This window comes from Euphorbia lathyris, chromosome 1, assembly GCF_963576675.1.
Source record: "Euphorbia lathyris chromosome 1, ddEupLath1.1, whole genome shotgun sequence".
Lineage (NCBI taxonomy): Eukaryota > Viridiplantae > Streptophyta > Magnoliopsida > Malpighiales > Euphorbiaceae > Euphorbia > Euphorbia lathyris.
The window spans coordinates 78,768,332-78,794,815 of record NC_088910.1 but is presented as its reverse complement, the minus strand read 5'-3'; the positions used below and the strand labels follow the sequence as shown (position 1 = coordinate 78,794,815).

General features: G+C 35.5%; 1 protein-coding gene across 5 annotated transcripts in view; it reads left to right on the top strand.

Annotated features, from left to right (window-relative positions):
- The first annotated feature begins 1,489 nt into the window (after positions 1 to 1,489).
- Positions 1,490 to 26,484, top strand: part of LOC136202819 (protease Do-like 7) — a 46,627-nt gene continuing 21,632 nt past the window's right edge. The window contains exons 1-14 of one of the 5 annotated variants that reach the window (XM_065993737.1): positions 1,490 to 1,623; positions 1,707 to 2,118; positions 5,117 to 5,187; positions 6,586 to 6,720; positions 10,667 to 10,725; positions 13,636 to 13,672; positions 14,912 to 15,037; positions 15,704 to 15,793; positions 17,010 to 17,075; positions 17,250 to 17,306; positions 17,416 to 17,481; positions 18,376 to 18,483; positions 19,732 to 19,812; positions 19,950 to 19,999. In XM_065993737.1, coding sequence (XP_065849809.1) covers positions 1,827 to 2,118; positions 5,117 to 5,187; positions 6,586 to 6,720; positions 10,667 to 10,725; positions 13,636 to 13,672; positions 14,912 to 15,037; positions 15,704 to 15,793; positions 17,010 to 17,075; positions 17,250 to 17,306; positions 17,416 to 17,481; positions 18,376 to 18,483; positions 19,732 to 19,812; positions 19,950 to 19,999 — 1,238 coding nt within the window. In that variant the 5' untranslated portion in view covers positions 1,490 to 1,623; positions 1,707 to 1,826. Of the gene's footprint in view, positions 2,119 to 5,116; positions 5,188 to 6,585; positions 6,721 to 10,666; positions 10,726 to 13,635; positions 13,673 to 14,911; positions 15,038 to 15,703; positions 15,794 to 17,009; positions 17,076 to 17,249; positions 17,307 to 17,415; positions 17,482 to 18,375; positions 18,484 to 19,731; positions 19,813 to 19,949; positions 20,000 to 26,484 lie in introns of those variants that run through there. The other 4 variants (XM_065993745.1, XM_065993768.1, XM_065993752.1 and 1 more) reach the window with 4 other exon arrangements.

Here is a 26,484-nt window from a genome sequence, read left to right as displayed (position 1 = left end):
TTAATATTTTAATTTAAGTCATTAAGTGGCTTATCAAATAAGGCCTAAGTCTCTAAGTCTATAGAAACGTCATAAAAATGTATAAAACAGAAAGATAATTTGTTTTAAAGACTTAAAAATCACGAATTGGACTTTTATTGTAAAATTTTTGAATTTTTCATACGGATTTAGACAAATTGCTTATTTTAAACAAGTTGAGAGGGCTAACGAGATATCGTATAAGTTCAGACAAGTTCGGGGGGTTAATGTATTAATAAGGTAAATTTCAAATAAAACCCCTATGGTTTCACTAATTTTCAGATAAAGCACTGTGGTTTACTTTTTGTCAAAATAAGGATTTAGGTTTTTGCAAGTGCTATTTTTCCGTGTACGGTTTCAGTTTCATACGATGAAAAACCGGTGGTTTCGATTAACCAAACTAATTGTATATTTTTTAATATTTTAATATAGGCTTAATACATCAGTTGTCCATTGAATTTGTCCAAAAAGCTTGATTGACCATCTAAACTTACATGATGCCTCATTAGCCCTATAAACTTGCTTAAAGTGTTATAATTAAGTCTCTAAGTCTATAGAAACGCCATAAAAATGTATAAAACAGAAAGATAATTTGTTTTAAAGACTTAAAATCACAAGTTGGACTTTTATTTTTTAAATTTTGAATTTTTCTTACGGATTTAGACAAATTGCTTATTTTAAACAAGTTGAGAGGGCTAACGAGATATCGTATAAGTTCAGACAAGTTCGGGGGGTTAATGTATTAATAGGGTAAATTTCAAATAAAACCTATGTGGTTTCACTAATTTTCAGATAAAGGACCATGGTTTACTTTTTGTTAAAACAAGGACTGAGGTTTCGCACTTTTAAAAAAACAAAGACCTTTTGGATTAATGCTATTAAAACAATCTTTAACGACCTGAGAATGAAAATTTTCAAGAATTAAAGTTGTTCAATGTCATATTTGCTATGAAACTACATTTTTTATTTTCGAAAATCATATTTTTTTTAGAACTTTCTCTCTCTAAACATTAATTTTCTCCCTTTACCAAACATCATCTAAATAATCTTAAAATAAATAAGTTGAAGAATTAAAGTTAATTAGAATATTAGTAGTTCTTAAAATGTCATTTTTGAAGTCGTCAAGATGATTTTAATAGTATCAATTGAAAAAGTCATTATTTTGCTAAAGTTGAAAACCTCAGTCCTTACTTTGAAAACCAGTAAATCACAGTCGTTTTTCTAAAAATGAGTGAAATCACATAAGTTTTATTTGAAAATAAAAAATTTCAAGAATTAAAATTGTTCAATGTCATATTTGCTATGAAACTACATTTTTATTTTCGAAAATCATATTTTTTAAAACTTTCTCTTTCTATACATTAATTTTCTCTCTTTACCAAACATCATTTAAATAATTTTAAAATAAATAAGTGGAAGAATTAAAGTTATTCTTAAAAAATACATTATTTTAATAGTGCTTATTTTAATACTAAATCATAGTCCATCCCCGCTGCAAGCCTCCACTCCCACAGACGATAGCCACCCCTTCTCGATCCAGTCCTCACTCCTCACCATCTCCACCGCAACCATATTCGTATCCCTTATCTATCCTAAACTAGTAAGGTAAATTTCTTTCTTCTCCTCCATTTATATCGACCCAATCGACAAAATCACCTGAATTTTCCATTTCGATGCAAAAACCACAGAATACAAAAATATCGATGAAGCCATCCATTCTCAGTCTCATACAACTAACCGTTTCTGCAATATCTCAGTTCAACTATTAATTTTGATCCTCCCTAAAATTTTCTCTCTCCAAGTCAGTGATGGAAGATTCGCATTCTCAATCGCTTGGCAAATTGGAATCGGAGATGGATCCTATGGCATTGTACTGTAGTGAAGGAGAGCAGGACAACGACTTGTCCTTTCGAGAGAAGGTCGACGCCGCCGAAGATTGGAAAGATACCATAAACAAGGTTGTTCCCGCCGTGGTGGTTCTTCGAATCACTTCCTGTCGCTCATTCGACACGGAATCACCTTCCTCTGGTTACGCCACGGGGTTTATAGTTGATAAGCAACGAGGCATCATCCTCACCAATCGCCATGTTGTTAAGCCCGGTACGTTCAGACTGTTATTATTTATATGTAAAAAATAATGACTAATTGTTATCAACATTATTATTGTTGTTATTATTATTGCGATTATTATCAGTAGTTGATGTTTTTTTTCTCTCTCTAATTTAAATGTACTGCTCCTTTGCATTTTTAAATTCTAACAGATACGAATATACTGTTGATAGTAGATGAATTAGAAGGTTGCTTAATATAGTTTTGCATATACGAATATATTTTCTTTTCTCGTGATGATGCACAGATAATTAGTTTTAAATAATCCATAGGATTTAACAGTATAGATTCAGATTCTATAATTCTTATACCAATATCCTTTGTGCTTCTTAAAAAAAAAACACAGAATCTACCTCAGCACCAATTAGTGGCGAATCTGTATATAGTTTTTTTTTTACATGCTATCTTGAATTGAACCCCCAACCCCTATCTTCGGGGGCGGCCCCCCAGCCTCCCTTGTCACCCTTGGCACCATTTAAACCCTTTTTTCAAATGTCAAGTTGTATTTTAATTTTACCTTTTTTTATCTGCAATTATTTCTTATTTCCCACTCTGGAGGAATTTAGCAACATACTTCTGATATGATGTATGGAAAAGGAGTTAGACTTCACCATAGTTGTTAAAGGGGCAAGGCACTATGGGCCTGGAACCCAGGCGCATGACTAATGAACAGAAGGCGCAGAAAATGAAAAGAAATAGATGCAAAATCTAATTATCAATATTTGATACTAATGTCACTAATTCTGTATTAGTAGTTAAGGCACAGTTCCGATGAACTAAAAAACACACTTAGAACCACAAACAAGACACAAGGACATAAAAACATAATAATAAACACCAAGTTAACTGTTGACAATAGAGACTAAGGTGTTGTTTGATGAAACTGAAAATAAGTACTGGATTTTAAGTGTATTGAATGATGTAGCTTTAATAAAAATATTAGTTGATATTGTTTAACTTAAAATGTTAAGTTAAATATTTTGACTTATCAAAATAAGTGGGTTTTCACTTAATTAACTAATTTAAGTGGTGGAGGAACAACCGTTATCAAACGCACTTAAATTAAATAAGTGCTTAGTATTCTAATTTAAGTAATTAAGTGGTTTATCAAACAAGGCCGCTGTTTTCTTGCATCTTGTCTTATTCTTTTTTACTTGGTTTGGATTTAAGTTTACTAAATTGGACAATTGGTTGAGATTAATCAACTGTTTATTTTAACAAGAGCAGTAAAAGAAATTAAAAACCTAATCATTAATCAAAACACAGAAGTGGCGCGCTCCTGAGGAGAGCCTGCAAAGCCCAGGCAAGGCGCACAAGGCGAGCACCTTTTAAACAGAGCTTCAACTAGGACTTATTAGGTGCAGGACCTTGAGCACCGCCTGAGGTGCGCCTTCAACAACTATGGCCTTCACTTGGTGCTCTTACACCCAATTATGTGTAGATTTGATTCACAATTTTCTGTCAGTAGTGATTTCAATTGATTACTTTTTTTCTCGTTTTACTTTCTAAATAATGTTATCAGATTTCTATTCCAGTATTTTTCTCTTTTATAATTAATCTATTTGTATTCTTTTTCTACTAGAGTTCCTTAGAAAGAAAATAGCAATGATCTTCAGGGCCATTTGATAAACTTGGAACGGGGTTTTTATGTTTATTTTAAAAGTGAGACTAATAAACATGTATATTAAGCTGTCATAATCCTAATGAATTAAAGATCTATTTAAAGATGATGGACGATCAGCTAATTTCAAACTTCTATAGTTGTACACATATTTTCACGTGTGCATTTTATACATTACCTTTTTTTTCCACCATATTTTGTTTGTTTTCTTCTATCGGATCAATTTCATATCAATTATTTGATGATGAGAATATACAAAGCAATGGTTACTTGTCAACAATAGAGTTTCCTTTGTGGAAATCAGGAAACTGTTTATTTTGTAGAAGTAGTAGTTACTTCGTTGAAATCTAAATATGACAGCACTTCCATTAAAAAGCAAACAAGACATTTTTCTTAGAAATATGCAGAAAGTTCAAATCAATGATTTGTTTGTTGCAAAAGAACCCTATTTGCCCAAGGAAAAAAGAAAGGAAAAGATTATTGAGAAGGACTTGTCGAGTACTATCTTTTTGCGGAGAAAAGGAAAAATAAAGGTAACAGGATACTGTGAAGAAGTTAAAAGGTAATAACCTTTTTGTCTAACTGGAGAGAGCTAACCTAATATACTGGTGAAGGGATGTGTTTTTAATTTAATTTCACAGCAGATCCTGCCTGCATTTATAAAGTTGGTACCTACTTTTCAATTTGGTCTAGTACCTAATCTTAATAAAAGAAAAAAATGCGTAAATAAAATGCTTCCAAACTGCGAAGATGCAAATAAAATAAAGACAGGGACAATCACATTTAATTCTTATTTATTTTTCCTACTAATTTTGAAAAGCCACACATTGTTTTGTGTGGTTTATAGTACTAGAATATTCATCAGGAAAAAAATAAAAATTCTTTCAAGCCTGGTTTGATATATATGGCCCTCTTATCTTAAAGGATAATATTTTAATCATGATATGTTTTCTATCAAATTTGCTAAAATTTGAAACAATGAATAGTAGTTTTTAGGAACAAGTCTGGTTTAATTTACATTTTGGCCCCCTTATCTTAAAGGATAATATTTTAACCATTATATATTTTGGATTAGAATTGCTAAAATTTTGAAACAATCAATAATAGTGTACACTGAAGTATTTTATTCTATAGTTTGCAATATAACGATTTTTTTTTTTTAATCTCTCTTGAATATGAAAGGATCATAGGCATCTTCAAAGTGTTTTGTGCTTACATAGGCTGTCTCTCTGCCTTGTGTGTTTCTCAAAATCTTGAACATGAAGTCAGCCATCTTTATCTTCTTTTGGGTCTAAAATCTGAAACCTTGTATGTTTGTTGCTCTGTTGTTCTTTATCTAACATGTAGTTTCATTTTCTGGTGTTACAGGCCCAGTAGTTGGACAGGCTATATTTTTGAACCACGAAGAACTTCCTGTTTATCCTATATACAGAGATCCAGTAAGTTGATATTTTTTGTCGGTCTCTGCACAGAAGTTTCAATATTATTAGTTTATATGAAAAATGATAAAATTAATTTTAAAAAAAGACTAGAGTTATGAAAAGTGGAGAGATACTTTTTAGGTAAATAAATGTAGACAGCAATTGCTTATGCCTTCGAAGTATTAATGTAGAATTTACTGAACACATGCTCAGGACGTTTTCTCCAGTTAAAGAGTAAAGCTCATTAAAACTGAATTTTACGTTGGGTGGTAAATTATTTCTAGGTTGTAAAAGTGTCAAGAAAAAGTTAGAACCTTAGTTATTTTCCATTTTTAAGGGTAGACCTCAGAATTATTCTTTTTTAACTACCTTAAGTTTACTGTTTTTAGCTCTCTTATCATTCCCTTTGTTCTCTGGTAAAGTACTTCCCTTGCACTTTTGCATTTTTTGTTTACCTCCTCACAATGCCTTTTTTTTTTTGTTTACTTAATGCGATAATAAAGAGGGCGAGCCTTGGCGCAACGGTAAACGTTGTTGTTGTGTGACCAAGAGGTCATGAGTTCGAGTCTTAGGAGTGGCCTCTTGCCAAAAAAATTGGCAGGGGAAGGCTTGCCCCCAATACACCCTTGTGGTGGGACCCCTCCCCGGACCCTCGCTTAGCGTGGACGCGTAGTGCACCGGGCCGCCCTTTTTTTTTAATGCCATAATGAATTTTGCATATCTTTGAGTTTCTCAAGGATGTGCCTGCATGAATGCATTTGTTTAGAAAACAAGTTACACTAGCATATCCTGTTTCTTAAGGGTTCATTTGGATGGATAGATTTAGGGTAGGGATTTAAATTTGGACTTGAAATCCAGCCAATATATAGACTTTAAGGTAGACGGATTTGGATTTGTTCAAATCCCTGATCAGATTTTAACACTCGACATGAGTGAATTTCAGATAAATCACTCTTGAATAGAAATGATTCGTCCAAATTCTCTACTTCTCTTCCTTATCTTTCTACTTATCATATTACTTCAACCAAATAATCAAAATTTAAATGCATGGATTTTAATTGCATGAATTTCAAATTCAGGTTAGACATCCTTCCATCCAAAGACACCCCAAAGAATTTTCACAAAATGACATTCATATAATTACTAATAATTTTTTTCCCCTGAAAAGTACTTGTAATGTTAAGATGACTTGCTATTTGAATTCATGCTAGGAAGAATCAGTTTCTCTAGTCTAAATAATCATGCACACTTTCATGATTGTATCATTTACCTATGCAGGACATTGATATCTGTTGCTTTCAGTGCCCCATACTGACTTGTTTATAAATTATAAGATACTTGCAAGTATTTTTTTTTTTTTTTTTTTTTTTTGTACAAATAATATGCTTGTCAGCCAACATTCTTACCTCTACCTAGGTCCATGATTTTGGCTTCTTTCGTTATGATCCTGCTGCAATACAATTTTTGGATTATGAAGAAATTCCTCTTGCCCCTGAAGCTGCTACTGTTGGGCTTGAGATCCGAGTTGTTGGTAATGATAGTCGTGAAAAGGTATATACTTAACATGTTCTCTTTTAATCCTTTGTTGTACAGTGGTGGTACTACACGAAGGTCCAAAGGGGCCTTGTCCCTTATGATTTTTTTTTTCTTTGGCGTAGTATGTGTAATTCTGTATCTTTTATGGCTCATATTGAATTTTTGCCTCTTGAACTTTGTGATATAGAAAGACAAATTGCAAGAGTTTGATGTAGACACAATTGCTGATGATTTTATTTCTCTAAGAACGCCCTTCACGGTTTACAACAACAACAACAACAAAGCCTTAGTCCCGAAATGATTCGGGGTCGGCTAACATGAACCATCATATAAAACCGTGAAAATCAAGTCGTGTCAGCGACACAGATTCGCTCCCTCCACTCCGTCCTATCCACTACCATATTTTCCTCAATTTCCAATAAACTCATATCACTCTCGATCACCCTCCTCCAAGTTTGCTTAGGTCTTCCCCTACCCCTCACCACTACATCCCTTTGCCACTCTTCGGTTCTCCTAACCGGCGCATCAAGCGCTCTACGTCTCACATGGCCAAACCACCTTAGTCGGTTTTCTCTCATTTTATTCTCAATAGATGTGACCCCTACTTTTGTCCGAATTATTTCATTACGCACCCGGTCCTTTCTCGTGGGACCACACATCTATCTCAACATACGCATCTCCGCCACCGACATCTTATGGATGTGGCAGTGTTTCACTGCCCAACACTCCGTACCATATAACAATGCTGGTCTAATTGCCGTCCGGTAGAATTTTCCCTTCAATCTATTAGGCATGCCGGGATCACAAAGGAAACCCGTAGCACTCTTCCACTTCGACCAACCAGCTTTAATCCTATGAGCAACATCTCCATCTACTTCTCCATCCGTTTGGATAATAGATCCTAAATACCGGAAGCAATCCGAGGCCTGAACAACTCTCCCATTTAGGATGATTGTCCCTGCCTCCCTAATCCTACGGCCGCTAAACTTACACTCCAAATATTCTGTCTTACTTCGACTCAACTTAAAGCCTCTAGATTCTAGAGTTTGCCTCCATAGTTCCAACTTCATCTCCACTCCTTCTTTCGTCTCCTCAACCAACACAATATCATCTGCAAACAGCATGCACCATGGTATACCATCTTGAAGTGAACTTGTTAGTTCATCCATAACGATGGCAAAAAGAAATGGGCTTAGTGCGGAACCTTGATGCACTCCAATCGTAATAGGAAACTCTTCAGTCTTCCCAACACTAGTACGTACACTCGTGCATACTCCCTCATACATGTCCTTTATGATGTCAATATATTTCCGCGAAATGCCTTTCCTTATCAAGGCCCACCAAAGTACTTCCCTTGGTACCTTATCATATGCTTTCTCCAAGTCAATGAAAACCATATGCAAGTCTTTCTTCTTATTTCGATAGTGCTCCATTAATTGTCTCATTAGATGGATGGCTTCCATAGTTGATCTTCCCGGCATAAAGCCAAACTGGTTTTCCGAGATCTTCACCGTCCTCCTTAGCCTTTGTTCAATCACTCGCTCCCAAAGTTTCATAGTGTGACTCATTAATTTGATTCCCCGATAGTTGGCACAATCTTGGACATCGCCTTTGGTCTTATACAAAGGGATTAAGGTACTTTTCCTCCATTCTGATGGCATCTTATTGTTTCTCCAAATTTTGTTGAAGAACGTCGTCAACCATTCGATTCCTCTTTCTCCCAAACATCTCCAAATCTCAATAGGGATGCCATCAGGTCCTACTGCTTTCTTCAACTTCATCTTACTTAATGCCATTTTGACTTCACCCTTTTGAATTCTCCGCAGGCATTCATGATTTATCATATCGTGATGGATACTTATATCTCCAACATCTTGTTGGCGATCTCCATTAAATAAGTCATCAAAATAGGACCTCCATCGTTCCTTGATATCCTTATCTCCAACTAGGACTTTCTGGTCCACATCCTTCACACATTTAACTTTTCCGAGATCTCGCGTCTTCCTATCTCTCATCCGAGCAATTCTATATATGTCTCTTTCCCCTTCTTTCGTATCCAATCTTGTATACAGATCCCGATTCACCTTTGCTCTAGCATCTCGTATGACCTTCTTTACTTCCCTTTTAGCCTCTTTGTATTTTTCGTAGTTCTCGTCACTCCTACATTTCCCCAATAGTTTATAGGATTCTCTCTTACTCTTTACTGCTTGTCGTACTTCTTCTGTCCACCAAGATGTGTCCTTACCCGGTGGCATGCTACCTTTAGATTCCCCTAGAACTTCCTTCGCTACTTCCCTTATACTATGCTCCATCTTATTCCATATCGAATCTATATCTGAATCCATATTGCAAGTCCAAATATCTTTTTTGGTCATCTCATCCACAAATTTTTGTTGATTCTCCCCTTGCAATTTCCACCACTTAATATTGTTTTGGTTAATTTTAATTTATTACGTAATTATTTGGTATATGCTTTATTTTTCTTTATTTGCAAATTATTATTTTTTAACTATTTTATCTCTTTTTTTTTTGTCATGCTAGTACAATCAGTGCTTGATACTTGATTACTCATTCTGAAGCTTGACGATGATTTAGATTTTCAAGGAATTTGTTTTATGAGAGGACTAAACTTTCATTGGCAATATGATGCTTTATGTTACTGTTGATGCCATTTGATTCTAGATTACCCTAGGAAAGGCCAGGAATTTACTTGCATAATAGAAAATATCCATTGAGTTGCAGAATAATTCTGCTAGTTGGACTAATATAGTGCTGTGGTTTTTTCTCATCTATTTAACTGTAGTCGACAGTCCCACTTTTTTCTTTCAGTTATTTATACATGTATTGTTTATCTGTCTATTGTGTTATAAAATTTTCAGCTTGCCATGACATTTATGAATCAAACTTACCTTTTTTTTTCTAACGTAACTGTCTGCTAGTTACTACCTGTGCATTGAACTGCAACCTGGTTTGAATTCAGAACCTCCTTTGACTTCTCAAGAAATGTTCACTATTATGCCCAGAGGCTAGCAAATGTATATGTGAAAACAGACATCATGATAAAAAAAAATGTCATTTTGTAGGAGACTATTCTAGCTGAAGTTCGATTTAGTCCTATTGATTGCATGGAATTTAAAATTGCCTATTTCATTCCCACAGCTTAATTTCTAGCTCCAGGTTGAGGCTGACAAAATATGAACATAAATCAAATTGCAAAATCAGGTAGTACTTTGGGTCAGTTAACAGTTGATAATCAATTTAACCATCTTAAATAATTGGAAGTTAACAGTAAGAAAGAAGCTAAGAAATATGTGGAGAAAATATGCAATCATTGACTTGATTTTCCCAATTCATGCATATGGTCATAGAAGACAACACAGAGCAGGGGATCCGACTTCCTTGAAAGGAATAATTTCTTAACAATGAGTTTCTCGATAGACAATTTGTTTTAGCATATGACTTGAGACTGCATTACTTGGCAATTACGTAGGTTTCCTCACTGTTGTTACACAACATGTCGCTTAACCATTAAAAGTGCTAAATTCATGGCTGCATCAGATACAATTTACAGAGTTAGTTTTGTTGCAACTGACAAACTATTTCTGGGTGAATCAGTCAGTTAAGTTGCTTTTGTCATCATATCTTTTTCCCTCTTGTATTGGATTTCACATGAAAGATTGGAATAGCATTGTCTAACAAGCTATTTCTGAGTGAATCAGTCAGTTAAGTGATGTTTGGTTATATCCTTCCTCTATAGCACTTCACTTTGAAAGATAGGAACAAAATTGTCTGGCTTCAATTTTTATTTTATTTTATTGTATTTTATTTATTTTTCTCGTTCTTCTGGTAGTTTTCCTTGATTTAATTTATCGTTTACATTCTTGTAATCATCTTATTGTCGGCTTCTTCTGTTCATACATAGCCTCTCAAGTGATATTTTCAATATAACTCTACTTTACAGGTGTCCATTTTGGCTGGTACTCTTGCTCGTTTGGACCGTGATGCTCCTACATATAGAACGTAAAACTTGCATTTTAATAATGTATTAGACGACTATGTTTATGTGTCTAAACAATGTGATGATCTTAATTGTTACATCTAACTAAATGGTTTTGCACTCTGGTCACTGAGTTCGGCTGTTTTATGATGCTGCATATTCTTCAAACAATTATTTCTTCATAGGGTTTTCATTTATTGACATGCTATGTTGTACGGAAAAGGAAAACGAAACGGAAACGGATATGGATACCAGGAAAGCTAATTTTTAAGAAAAATTAGCTAGGAAATGGTAATGGAAACGGAAAAGAAACAGAAACGCGAAACGCTAATGAAGAAGAGTTTCGGTGCAACATAGCTGACATGATAATATCTAGTTCCTGTTTCCTTTGTGATTTTATTTCTAGGTGATTTTGGGATCAGATTCTTTTGGCACAGTTATACATGTAATACACACACTCACAAACACACATTTAGAATACATATTTCACCAAACACACATTTAGAATACATATTTCACTGAATACCATAGTTATTAAAGGCGCATGGCGCACTAAGGCGCTAGCGGTCTTGGAGCCTTGGCGCATGGCGCACCAGGCGCAGGCCTTAGTGCCATGGCATGCGCCTGGTGCGCCATTTTGCGCCAAGGGGCAGTTGCCAAAGGCGCGCCGCGCGCCTTGGTGAGTTAGGGACAATTTTATGGTTTTTTTTTTTTGACAGTTACATATATGGAACAAGTGTTCTGAATGGTCCAAGAGAGTTTATACATTTGAATTAATTAGAAGAGGCAACGACAAAATCTTATTAGAAAAGGAAGAAGTTTAGTAGAACAAAACACTGAAAACGAATTCAAACAGAAACAAAAAGCAGCCAAAGGAATTCAAATTCAACATGAGTGATTAATTTGGAGAGTTTTGATGAGGTGTAGAACTTAGGATTTAGTATTCAACTTTAGCTTTCTAACATGGGGTTTATTTTGCAGTTTAAAACTTATTTATGCTTAATATTGTCATGATTTGGTATTAATTGCATTTTTATGTTAGTTTTATAGCTTTATAATTTTTGTTTTTGTAAGTGCCCCTTGTCTTGCTATGGTGCGTGCCATCGTTGTGCGACATGCGCCAAGGCTCTAGGACCCCTAGTGCCTTAGTGCGCCATGCACCTTTAATAACTATGATAAAACTATAAAACTAACATAAAAATGCAATGAATACTAAATCATGACAATATTCTTAAGCATAAAAAATTTTAAAATACAAAATGAACCCTATGTTGGAAAGCTAAAGTTGAATACTAAATCCTAAGTTCTATTCTACTCCTGATCAAAACTCTCCAAATTCATCACTCCGGTTGAATTCGAATTCCCCTTGGTTGCTTTGTTTCTGTTGTTTCGTTTTCTGTGTTTTGTTCTACTAAACTTCTTCCCCTTACAATAAGACTATGTCACTTCCTCTTCTAATTCAAACATATAATCTCTCTCTTCCTCTTTAATATTTGTTTTTTTTTTCTCATTTGGGACCGTTCAGAACACTTGTTCCAGATATGTAACTATAAACAAAACCATAAAACTGCCCCTATGTCACCAAGGCGCACCTTTGGCAACTGCCCCTTGGCACACCAGACGCACGCCACAACGGTTGCGCCACGTCATGGGGGTGTGATGGCGGTAAGGCCTGGGCCATGCGCCAAAGGCACGCCCTTAATAACTATGTTGAATACTTGATGGAGGGCCATTATTCTTGGGGCTGATACTAAGAGGTAGTTTGTTCAAAGAACACAAGGTCATGCAAAATTGCTAAAATAGGTAGAATGTAAACTTTCTTTCATGATGCAGCTCCTTTAATAAAAATGGGGCGGAAATCTTTTTTGTTACAATTTTAGGTTAGGTAGTTTATCAAATGTATTTCAACTTTGTAATGACCTCGTACATAAATTTATCCTTCAACTTTAAGGACAAGGCTTTGGGTCATTGGCTTTTCACAACATTTAAACTTGGCTTGAAAACTATAGCACACCTGAACATATATTATAAATAACGTTTGAACACCTTATTTATCTCTCTATCTCCATAATTCCTCCAATCTGTGTATTTTTATGGCTTCTTTCTTCAATGCTTCAGAACTGAATGAGTGGGAAATATAAGTTAGATTCCTAAAATGTGCTGCATTAATGAATTTAAGTAAAGGAGTTTGGGGAATGGAAGCGGAACTTCGTTTTTGGTAATCCCCAAAAACGGTTTTCACTTTTTAAACCCATCTTTTAAAAAAATTGCAAAAAAAAAAAAAAAATAAAGATGAAAAAAAGGGTTTTCGAGTTATAGCAATTTCAGAAGAAAATTATCAAAAGAAAAAAAACACTGGGTCATCAAAAACATCTTTCTTTTCGACAAGAAATAATAAAGGAACTTTCAAAATAAAAAGTAAAGTATTTTTTTTATCGGAATTTAGAGAAGTAGATGAATTATATGAAAGTGCATGTGATGGATCATGAATTCATACCTTTTTCTTTCAAAGTTAGCAGAAAAGTTATGTAGTAGGCAAGTCTAGGTAGTTCCTTTTACTTTTTTAAATATCTGCTATTCATTTTGCTCTCAAGTAAACTTATGAGGTGGAATTGTTATTTTGTCTGTCCCAGTTATTATTTTCAGATTTTTTTTAATCACTTATTGTCAATGCAAATACACTTCGTGGCCTCTGTCTACAAATTTTGGAACTTTTCATGTTTTTAATAAAATCATAAATCATAATTGTAAGTTAATTGCATATTCATTCTTCTTCTTAATCCTTAAGATGAATTCATTCTTCTTCTTAATCCTTCTATGGCAATGAGTTATAATTAAACAGTTAGTTTTGGTTGATCACTGATTTTTAGAGCACTTCTTTCGGGTAATCATTGTTTCTTAGTGGTTAATAGTAGCTCTGTTATTTGGTGCAGGGATGGTTATAACGACTTCAATACATTCTACATTCAAGTAAGTACCTGAGTCTAAATGCTACCATTCAAGAATGTGCAAGGAATAAATGAATCTGCAATCAGCTTTCCATGGAAAAATAGTTTGTACCTTGTTGTGTTGGTGAATTTGCTTAGGGATGGAACAGTGGTTATAGTTTGGTATTGTCATTCAGTGAGTTGATAAATAGTAAATCTTACTAAAAGGTCAATGTTTAGTGCTCTTCTTTGTCAAGATTGTCATACGCTGAGAAGCCTTTCTAAGATTTTATGTGGGAAACTTCTAAGTGTGCAAATTATCATTAATTATTACTTTTTAAAAGAAAAAATTGTAGTATTTCATATCCTGAAAGGTCACATTTTTAATCTGACCAACAAAGTCATATCAGTCACAGCCTTTGAATATTTTCTCCACCCTTTTTGCTATCCCGTCAATCTATCGCTGGCCATAAAATAGCTATAAAGTCTATTCCAGAAACAGATAAGGAGCATGAAATTCACTAGTGTGCTAGCATCTAGCAAGCAAATAACAGGTCACTGCTGCATTTGGTGTTTCATCTGCAGCAAAATATTTATGTATCCTTTGCAGACAATTGGTTGGTTATTGACCCTAATCAAGAAACCATTTGACCCAAAAGCTTAAGCTGATAAGACCCAAGAATAGGTTTTATTATTATTATCTCTAACACACCCTCGCACGCGAATGACCCTTGGGCTTGAAGTGTGTACAACACATTTTGCTATGTGTTGAAATTCCATTAACAAATGGAGTTGTCAGGATTTGAACCCTCGAGCACTTGGTCTAAGAGGCTCTGATACCATATAGCTGATAGGTAACACAAGAATAGCTTTTATTATTGTAATTCTATAGACTAGGTTGAGAGAAAATTCAATATTTGATTATGAGAAAGTAATGGGTATATATACATAGGACACTAACTAGGAAATAAATGCTAACTACTACCTACACAACTGCTAACTACTACCTAAACTAATAAATATTTACAGTATATACATTTCGATTATTGTTCTGACAACCCTAAATAGTAAATAGAATGCTAGCATGGGATGCGGACCTCTTATCTATAACTTAAGGACCTGTTAAAATTGTCTTTGCCCATGCTAGTGATAAAAAAAAGCCATACTATTGTGCTTCAATGAATCTTTACAAGCAGAGTCCATTTTCATTTAGTATTATGTTTCCATATTCCTCAGTTAATTAGCCGTGTTGCTCTTTATATGTCTTACAAATTACTTTCAGGCAGCATCTGGAACTAGGGGTGGTTCTAGTGGTTCACCAGTGATTGATCAGCAAGGTAGGGCAGTGGCCTTGAATGCTGGAGCCAACTTAAAAAGTTCTTCAGCCTTCTATTTGCCTTTAGAACGAGTAAGAGTTCTATTATTGTGCTGCTTTAACTTCATTGTCAAAAGATTTAACTTATTATATGAGATGATAGTTTGCGTTAAAAGGATAATGACATAGAACTTAAAACTTAGAAACAGAAGGATTTCTTAAAATTTCAACTTAAAATCTAAGCACAATTAAATGTTGCGAGCTTTCATTGTTAGTTTAGGTTGAAATGACAGAAATCAAATAAAAGTTTTATATAGGATATATTCTCATTGATCAATTTCAACTGCTATGATGGAGATTGCAACATGACCTATATGCTCTCCTGCATGTGCCAAATATGCCCAAAAAGGAAAAAAAAAAAAAACAATTTTAGGCAAGCCATCATAAAATTTAAACATTTTTTTTTTTTTTTCGTTTTTAGCTTCTGGCTTAATCTGTGTATTTTCGGATCCTGATTTAAACAAAATGAAATGAAATAGCATATGAATTATGACCACTGCTGCATGTTCGTATTATAATGGCCTGCCACATAAAGTTGATTTTCTTTGATCATAGTGAATTAAGTGATACTGATATATATGCTTTTGTTTGCTCGCTTAAAATTATCTGTATTCATGTATATAGCCTTCAATTAAAGCTGAGCTTTTGGTATTGAACAACACTTTGCAATCACTGAACTGTTGGCCATTTCATCTGCAGGTTGTTAGGGCATTGAGACTAATACAAAGTGGCTGGGTTCCTACTAAAAATAAATTTGAGGCAGTTCCTATACCTCGTGGTACACTTCAGGTTTCTATGACTATCCATTTGCATTGTCCTTTCATTTTTTAAAGATTTATGTTGAAAACTGATACACATAATTGTTAATATTTAATAGTATTGGCATGTTCATCTTATTTCCAAGTCTTGCTAGCATTGGTCCTAACATGATATAACACCGTCCCTGCTTCCTTGGTGAATAGCACACTAAGATATATCCTTGAAACTATAGTATCAGCATGCATTCTTTGTGTTCCTTCTAAAAATAAATTGATATGGACGTAATTTTTTGGTAGAAAAATTGATATAGAAGAATAATACAAGAGGAGCTAATTGAAGGATAAAAGTCTCAACAGGTCTTATGGGGATGGTATATTATGTAGTTAACTGGGATCTGCTTTATTTGAAGACATTTTTTATTTCCTAAAATCAAGTTTCTTTTATTCTTTTTCTGGTATATATTGATTTTAAGCGTTGATCCAGTAATCTTATTGCCGGAAATTGATGATCAGAATGCCTTTTCTTCACTAGTTATTATTTGACTAGTATTCCTCTAGAATATAGATACTCATGCTTCAAGCCTAGTGGGTTTTGGTCTATTGGTATGTGTCATGGAACCGTTTGAACTAAAAGCTCAAACTGATAGTTAAAGGTCCACTTCATATTAATATCTGACACACCCCCACACGCGAATGCCCACTGGGTTTGAAGCGTGCACAACACAGGCCCATATTACCATGTCCTGCAATTAAATCAACAAATGGGGGCTGTCAGGAATTGAATCCTGGACCACTTGGTCAAACTGGCTCTGATACCATGTCATGGAACCCTTTGAACTAAAAGGTTAAGCTGATAGTTAAAGGTCCACTTCATATTAATATCTGACAATATGCATTATAAATAAAAATTATTGTCAGATTCTCTCCTATGGGCTTAATCTTTTAGGTCAACTGGACTCTGAACACCACATGCCTTTCTTTCTGTGGCTTGTAGGGGTGAGGATTGTGTCGTTGAGTAGAGTATTTTTGGAGTCCTTTTATAAAATATAAAGGGATTGGTTCATGTATTATCTTAGAAATTGTTAACAGTAGAAAATAGTTTGAAGATTGAATGCAATGGTCTGTCCAATCTTAATTTAGAACTTTGGTTGTATAAATGGTATGCTTATGTTTTTTTCCCACTGCCAATTAAATGCAATCAATAAGCTATATTTATATGACTTGGCATTACTGAATTTATAACACAGGTAACCTTTCACTACAAAGGATTTGATGAGGTTCGCAGGCTTGGTCTTCGGACTGAAACTGAGCAGGTATTTAGTTCTTCATTGCTATAGTTAAGAGTAGTGGTTAATGGTCTAGTCCTGTGATTGAGTTTCATTGGCCTATGCTCCACCATCTTAATTCAGCTCTTTCTACTTTATTGTGAATTGTAATTGATAATTGGTTATAATAGTGGTTAATGGTTCTTGTGTTGGGTTTCGCAGATGGTTCGCCATACTTCTCCAAGAGGTGAAACTGGGATGCTTGTTGTTCATTCTGTGGTGAGCATACCTCTGTCCTTTTCTTTTTTTTTTTTACCTAAATTTTAAATTCAGATTTATTAGCTATCTTTTTCTTTTTTGTCCCACTCTTGTGATTTGGCTTGTTCAGGTGCCAGGTGGTTCAGCTTTTGACCAATTGGAGCCAGGGGATGTCCTAGTCTGCATGAATGGAGAAGCAAGTTTTGCCTTAAATCACAAAAATCTTAATATATTGCAATGATGATGACTTCACATCTGAATAGTAATTTGTTATACAAAATTTTGTAGCTGAATTATATTATGAATGAACTCATGAACTATGAAACATCTTTTGGATTTGCAATGAATTTTTTATGCTCAGTACTGTATTGGATTCATATCCAACGCTATTTTTCTGTGAAAGACCTTTCCTTCAATAAATTTGTCCTTGCCTGTACTGGATCAACTGCTACCATGTTCGTGTAAATGACCACTCCTCCCCTCTCCTCTCCAGCTTGGGAATATTTATTTTGTACTTTTAAGATCTTATAACTTTTTTTCTTTCTTTTTGGACAAGCAAACTTATTCTGTAATTTTATATAAATGCCTTGAAACTGTCTCAATCTGTAGTCACCCCCAGGAAAAGGGGTTGATTCCTCTTTCTGAAACATATCAGAGATCAGGTCTATCAATTTCTACGATTTAATATATTTTTACTACATTAAGAATTATCCATGTACATTAGCCTGGATCTTGTTCTCCTAAATGTGTAGGTCTTTCTTATATCCTTAAATACATTGAGGTCTACCTTCTATTTTCTTTAGATCATATGATAAATCATGCTATAAAGGGTGATGAGAACATAAGCATATTCAATTTAGATCAATGAATTCAAAGTTGGCCCTAGGTAAAATCATGTTCATTTCTTGTTGCCACCCTAACAGAACTCTTGCAAGCTTTTCCTTTTTTAGCGTCTGAATACAAGATGATCAGTTTAATGAAAAACTTCTTAGGATAGTATTAAAAGATATTTATACATGTGCTTTCCTCAGTTTCTGTCATTGCGATGGGGAGTATGTGATGTTTATAATATAGATGAATTGTTTTTCAGGTAACTACTCGATTTTTGGAACTGGAGAAATTACTTGATGACAGTGTTGACCAAGTGATTGTTTTGGACATTGAAAGGGGTGGCATGTCGTTGACTGTGAATTTAGTGGTAAGCCTTATTCTAGGTTTTATTGGTCCTCTGATAATAAGAATCTCATATTTGTTTATTCACTTCTACTCATTTTTCAGTTGATATTTTTATATGTGACTGAACTTGATAATAGATTATTCCTGGTGCCAAATATGAAAATATGTCTTGAATTGCTTTAGTTCGCTGCCTAAATATCCCATAATATATACTGTACCCAAATAAATGATCACCAATTAAACCAGTTATCTTATTCTTGTCTAAATTCTAAGGTCTAAAGAGACAAAAAATATTGCAATGCATATTTCATGTATTTATGTAGCAGTTGATGAATTTGCATTTAGTGACTAATGATGAAGGGGAATAACTCCTCATAAATCGTAGAAATGATTATTCTGATGTATCATAGAAATTTCTTGAAATGCAAGAATCTAATAACTCTTTGTGGTGGAATAAAATATCTCTAAATTCCCCCTCAAAAAAATTATTCTTTTTGCTTTTCAAAGGCATGAAATTAATAATAATTCTATCTTAGTTCCCTTTTTGCACTTAATTTTTCACTATTTGCAATTTCCATCATTTTTTAGGCTAGAATATATTGTACTATGCAAAGTTGCTCATTCTTTAATATGAATCCCAAGCTCCTGATGTAATATCTGAGGCAAATAAATTGAGATATTTTTTCATGTGAAGCATATGTTCTTTACTGAAAAGGCCTGGACAATATTCACTTGCATTCTAGACCAGCTCTCATTGGAAATTTGTCAAACTATTTCTGAATTTCTTTTTCCTATTTTAAAAATATTCTGTGTCCACAGAATTGGTAAATCTTATTTGTGAAAATTCTTATCTAATGATCAACAAGAAATGTAACGAATTCTTGCAATACTGAAGTGATAGAAATAATTCCATGGAAGATTCTCTCTCTCTCTCCCTCTCAGATTATGTTAGGTTTTATTGTTCTATATGTCTACGCATTAAAAGTGGTATAAAACTTCAAACTTAAAATATCAAAGACCTTGTCACTTATAGAAATAAATTTGTCCAGTATATTTCCATATTAAATAGGATAGTTTTGTAAACATTTCCTAACTATTGCCATATCATAACCATTACTGTGTGTTGATTCTTTTCATTATTGGCATATTATCATGTTGGGTCTCCCATCTCTGCACGTGTTCTAAGCTTCCTAGGTTCATGTCTAACTTTCTAAACCTATCTTCTTACAGCTAGTTATGGAAAATTGACAGATGTTATTCTTTTTTTCAGGTTGAAGACTTACACTCGATAACTCCTTACCACTTCTTAGAAGTTAGTGGAGCAGTGATACACCCTCTGTCTTATCAACAGGTGACTTGGATTTGTTCATTATCATATAGCATATCTCAGTAAGGTCATAAAGTGTTGTTATTGTTTTTATTCTCTTTTTGAACCTTTTACTTTGTCGCTGCAAACATCTTAACATGAGGAACTTTTCTTTGAAACAGGCCAGAAACTTCCGTTTCAACTGTGGTATTGTTTACATTTCAGACCCTGGGTAAGTTTAGATCATTTGCATTTTTTATAGTTTGTTTTGTACCATATGACAAATATATATTTCACAAATTTTTTTTTTTGAGTAACCTACTAACCTTTGTTCTTGATGTTTTTACTGAAATAGAATTTCAAATTATTACTGGCTTTTCATTACAAGAAGATTTCCGAACATATATATATATATATTATAATGAGTGTCCAAAGAAGAGAGAGTCAACCTATTAGACCATAGGCGAATGAATGTAGATAAGAATTCTATCAATAGAGATAAAGAAGCAATTTAAGGGAGGAAAGATAAGCAATGAGGAAATGGTAATAAAATAAATCGGAGTTTATGGTCTCAGAGGCCTCAAATATTGTTTAATTGTTGTAGCCTTGCGATCTAGTCATCGGATAGATAAGTTTATTTTTCTGATGATCTTCTTTTAGAATAGAACCTATGGTGATTAAGGGTTCATTTTAGAGAGCTCTTCTCAAGATAACCATTTGACAGAAAATACACACTATGCAGCCTGGATATTTTCTATGTTGCATATAGATATTACTGCCATATTACATTTAACTGCCTTCCCAGATAACCTTATCCAGATAGGTGTGTCTTCCTTCCTAGAGAACTTAACTGCCTTCATACAGTAACTTCTTTATATTAGGCGGCTTAAGTGACACATAACTTCCTTCTGTCTTGAGACAGGCTACCTGCACATAACTACCTGCTTTAACATATTTTGTTCCAAACTAACACAAATAATAGATCACACAACATGGACAATAGCATCAAATAACAAACAGATAATGGATATGGCACATGACAATAATGCATGGGAAAATGTGATTATCAGGGATTTTTTTTTTTGTGTTTCTCACACCAAGAAACATCAACAAAGGAATGAGGATTCATACTAGAGTTGGGATATAAGTTATGTTAAAGGCAATAGAGTTCCTGAATGAAAGAAAGTTTGCAAAGCATGACACTATACAAGGTTACAAATTGGCATAAAGGTCCTCTTTATGAAATGTGTGACAAGGGAATTAACGATGGGGTGGGTAAAGAAGTGAGATTATTTATTGTGAGAGGAAATCGACTTCATTCAAGTAGGTGGTGGCACCATGGCCAGTCAAATGTCAAGGACATAGAAATCTGCCCATTTGTGATAGAAGGCAAATTTGTAAGTAATATTTGGCTGAAATAATCCACGCTTACATCTTATTAACTTAACACAGCAATATATGCACAGACACAGTTGGTCAAACCTAAACCAATTCTAACTAGGAATACCGACTACCAATACCAGACCTATACCAACTCTAACTAGATGACCAAAACCGATTAGGACAGCACACCTGATTCCTAATCGTATTCGAATATGACATACTTATCACCCACCTCAAGTTGTACTGGACAGGACGGCTCTGAAAGCTTGTCATGAAGAAAATGAAACCTCTCATGATGCAACGGTTAGGTAAAAACATTCTGCCGTTTGATCAACAATAGAAATGTATCGCAAGTGCCTTAGGACGAACTTTATCCCGAACGAAATAGAAATCAATTTCTAAGTGCTTAATGTTGTTATGGAACATAGGATTGGCAGTTAAATAAACTGTAGTCAAATTGTCGCACAATAAGATAGGAGAATACTGGGAATCCGATTTCATGGAGTAACATTTGTATCCAACTCAAGTCATACGTAGCAGATGCGATCAATTGATATTCCGCCTTTGTGGATGACCGAGAGACTGTACGCTGCTTCCGCGAAGACCAGGATAGGATGCACTGCCTAGAAGAACAGCATACCCAGTTGACCAAGTCTGCAACCATATGAACAAGTCCCATTTAGATAGCGCAAAATGCATTTGATAGCCAGAGATTTTATTTACTACAAAAGAAATGTCAGGATGGGTAAAGGTTAGATATTGAAGACTACCCACTATACTCATGTACATTTCGGGATCGGTTAACACTGCTCCATCCTCGGTGCTCAAAATTTCAGTGGGATTTGCTAGGGCCGAAACAGGTTTGTTGCTTTGCATATTTGATTTCTCAAGAATAACCTTACAATACTTGGTTTGATGAAGAAACAACCCCATGGAACTCCATCAACTTCGACACAAAAAGTATTGTAGCCGTCCCAAATTCCGAATGGAAAAATGAGACTCCTAGAACTGAATAAGTTTTGCAAACATACTCGGAATATTCCCGGGGACCATTAAATCATCAATATAGATCAAGCAGAACAATCTAACAGGGCCACGATGATAATAATACAAAAAGTTGTTGTCTTTGGTCTCCGAAAACCAAACAGAAGGAGTTTCGAGGTTAACTTCCCATGCCACATATGTGGTGACTGTTTGAGACCATACGGAGATTTGTGCAAGTTGCAAACATGTGTGGAGCGTATAGGATCCACAAAACTAGGTGGTTGTCATATAAACCTCCTATTGTAAATCATCGTGCAACAAGGCATTTAAGACATCAATTGAGTAATACTCCATCCAAAATAAACAGCTAATGTTAGAATAAAGCGAATAGTAGTGGGTTTGACCATTAGACAGAAAATTTTGGAGTAGCCCATCCTTGGTCTCCGATGATAACCCTTGGCCACTAAGCGTGGGTTATACCTCTCTACTTTGCCATCCGCCTTTGTTTTGATTTTGAAAATCCATCTACAACCGATTTTATTAGCATTAAGAGGTAGCTGAACCAAGCTCCACGTGCCATTTACCATCAATGCGTTGTACTCTGATCCCATAGCATCTCTCCATGCCTATGATTTTGAAGCTTGCGAGCTCTCTGTACTATAGCACTGAGTATCTTGGGTTTTAATGACCCAACCTAGGATCTAGTAACCATTCGATGAAGATGATAATGAGGTCGTTGAAGAGCTTGAACCAGTGGTGAAGAGGAGGCACTATTCTGTGTATCTGTTGATAATTCAGGGTCAATTGGAATGCCGGATAGAGGCCGTGAATGAGCAATAAGAGTCTTAATTGCCAATGTCGATGGACAGTCTGTGTTTGTGGGCTAACAATTGGTGTTGCAAATGACGCAACCGACCCGTTGTGATGATGTTTAAGCGAAACTGGTGATGTTGCAGGAATTTGTAATGCTACATCATCAGAACCAGCCGCAAAAGGTACCGAAGTGGGGGTCGAGAGTCATTGATACCAGTAACTTTCTTTCTCAGATCCTCAAATCGAAATGGAAAATCCACATGATGAAGCAACCAAAGATACAAATTTGTGTATAATTCGGAAGTTTGCCAAAAAATAAAACACATAAGAACAAAAGGAAACCGACAAACGAGTATGATTTAATTGAGCCAAACCAATTTCAACAATATGGCGATGTTTTCTTTCATCACAACCATTTTGGTCTGGTGTGTAAGGACAAGAGGATCTCTGAATTATTCGGTGAGGGCCTAAACGGAATTTAACAAAAGTGCCATACACATGAGATTTAATATGTAAGTACCCTACACAAAAACAACAAAGCCTTAGTACCGAAATGATTCGGGGTCGGCTAACATGAACCGTCATACGAAACCGTGAAATCAAGTCGTGTCAGTGACATAACTTCTCTCCCTGCACTCCATCCTATCCATTGCCATATTTTCCTCAATCCCCAATAAACTCATATCACTCTCAATCACCCTCTTCCAAGTTTGCGTAGGCCTTCCCCTACCCCTCACCATTGCATCCCTTTGCACTTTTCAATCCTTCTAACCGGCGCATCAAGCGCTCTTCGTCTTACATGGCCAAACCACCTTAGTCGGTTTTCCCTCATTTTATTCTCGATAGATGTAACCCCTACTTTCGTGCTAATGATTTCATTCCTCACTCGATATTTTCTTGTTTGGCCACACATCCATCGCAACATACACATCTCCGTCCCGACTTCTTATGAATGTGACAATGTTTCACCGCCCAACATCATATAACAATGCAGGTCTAATTGTTGTGTGGTAGAATTTTCCCTTCAATCTATTAGGCATGTCGGGATCGTAAAGGAAACCTGTAGCACTCTTCCACTTCGGCCAACCAGATTTAATCCTTTGTGCAACATCTCCATCCGTTTGAATAATAGACCCTAACTAACGAAAGTAATCCGAGCCCTAGATAACCCTCCCATCCAGGGTGATTGTCCCTACCTCCCTGTCGCCGCTAAACTTACATTCCAAATATTCCGTCTTACTTTGGCACAACTCAAAGCCTCTAGATTCCAAAGTTTGTCTCCATAATTCCAACTTACACTCCACGCCTTCTTTCGTCTCATCAACCAATACAATATCATCTGCAAACAATATGCACCATGGTATACCGTCTTGAAGTGAACTCGTTAATTCATCCATAACAACGGCAAAAAGAAACGGGCTAAGTGCGGAACCTTGATGCACTCTAATCGTAATAGGGAATTCTTCAGTCTTCGCAACACTGGTACATACACTCGTGCAAACTCCCTTTTATATGTCTTTTATGATGTCAATATATTTCCGCGAAACGCCTTTCCTTATTAAGGCTCACCAAAGTACTTCCTTTACTACCTTATCATATGCCTTCTCCAAGTGAATGAAAACCATATGCAAATCTTTATTCTTATTCCGATAGTGGTCCATTAATTGTCTAATTAGATGAATGACCTCCATAGTTGATCTTCTCGGCATAAAGCCAAATTGGTTTTCCGAGATCTTTACACTCCTTAGCCTTTGTTCAATCACTCGCTCCCAAAGTATCATAGTGTGACTTATTAGTTTGATTCCTCGATAGTTGGCACAATCTTGGACATCGCGTTTGTTCTTATACAAAGGAATTAGGGTACTTTTCCTCCATTTCGATGGCATCTTATTGCTTCTCCAAATCTTGTATAAGAAAGTCGTCAACCATTCGATTCCTCTCTCTTCCAAACATCTCCAAATCTCAATAGTGATGCTATCACTGCTTTCTTCAATCTCATCTTTTTTAATTCCATTTTGACTTTATCCTTTTGAATTCTCCGCATGCAGTCACGATTTACCATATCGTGAGGGATACTTATATCTTCAACATCATGTCCGCGATCTTCATTAAATAAGTTATCAAATAGGACCTGCATCGTTCCTTGATATCCATCCTTATCTCCAATCAAGACTCTTTGGTCCACATCCATCACACATTTAACTTTTCTGAGATATCGTTTCTTCCTATCTCTCATACGGGCAATTCTATGTATGTCTCTTTCCCTTTCCTTCGTATCCCTACAAATCCCGACTCACCTTTGCTCTGGAATCTCGTATGACCTTCTTTGCTTCCTTTTTAGCCTCTTTATACTTTTCGTAGTTCTCATCATTCCTACATTTCCCCAATATTTTATGGTATTCTCGGTTACTCTTTATTGCTTGTCGCACTTCTTCGGTCCACCAAGATGTGTCCTTACCCGGGCTTGCTACCTTTAGATTCCCATAGTACTTCCTTCACTACTTCCTTTATACTATGTTCCATCTTAGTCGACACTGAATCTATATCTAAATCCATGTTGCAAGACCAAATATCTTTTGTGGCCATCTTATCCACAAAATTTTGTTGGTTCTCCACTTGCAGTTTGCACCACTTAATCTTAGTCTCCACTTGTGGTATTCGTTTTCTTATACGTCTCCTACTTCGAAAATCAAGCACCACTACTCTATGTTGAGTTGTACTCTCACCAGGGATCACCTTACAATCAATATAACTCTTTCTCCAAGCACTCCTTACTAGGAAGAAGTCAATTTAGCTCGCATTACTGCCACTCCGATAGTCACTAAGTAGGAGGCTCTTTTCATAAACCAAGTGTTCATGATACTCAAGTCATAGGCTAATGTGAATTCTAGAGTATCATTTCGTGCTTCATTCCTATCTCCAAAACAAAACCTCCATAGATACTCTCAAACCCCTCTCGCCTAGAACCCACATGTCCATTGAGGTCACCACCCAGTACCATCTTCTCATCCTTAGGAACTTGTTGCACCACTTTCCCCAGGTGCTCCCAAAAAGCTTGTCTTATAGATGCATCCAATCCTATTTGTGGTGCATATGCACTTATGATATTCACAACCTCATCCCATGTCACAAGCTTAATACTCATAATTCAATTGCTCTTTCTGGACACCGCTACTTCATCATCAATATACTCCCGATCAATGAGAATACCTACTCCATTTCTACCCTTATCCTTTTCTGAGGAGCTATACTCTGGCCTTGGCTCCAATCCACTTCCTCCTCTTCATAACATCTACAATTTTCAACTAATCTTCCTGTCAAAGAGCCTATGTTCCATGTTCCCAAAGCGTAACCTACTACTCCTACCGTTAGCTTCTTTACCCACACTTGTCCATCATACGGGGACCCTTGCACCTTTGACACCACCCCCGGGCACTAGGGAGGCGTGCCGCTTCAGAGCGACGACCTAGCAACCCTTGCACATTTTTCACTACACTCAGGCCTATAAAGTGCAGAGCGTCGCTGACTAGGGAATGC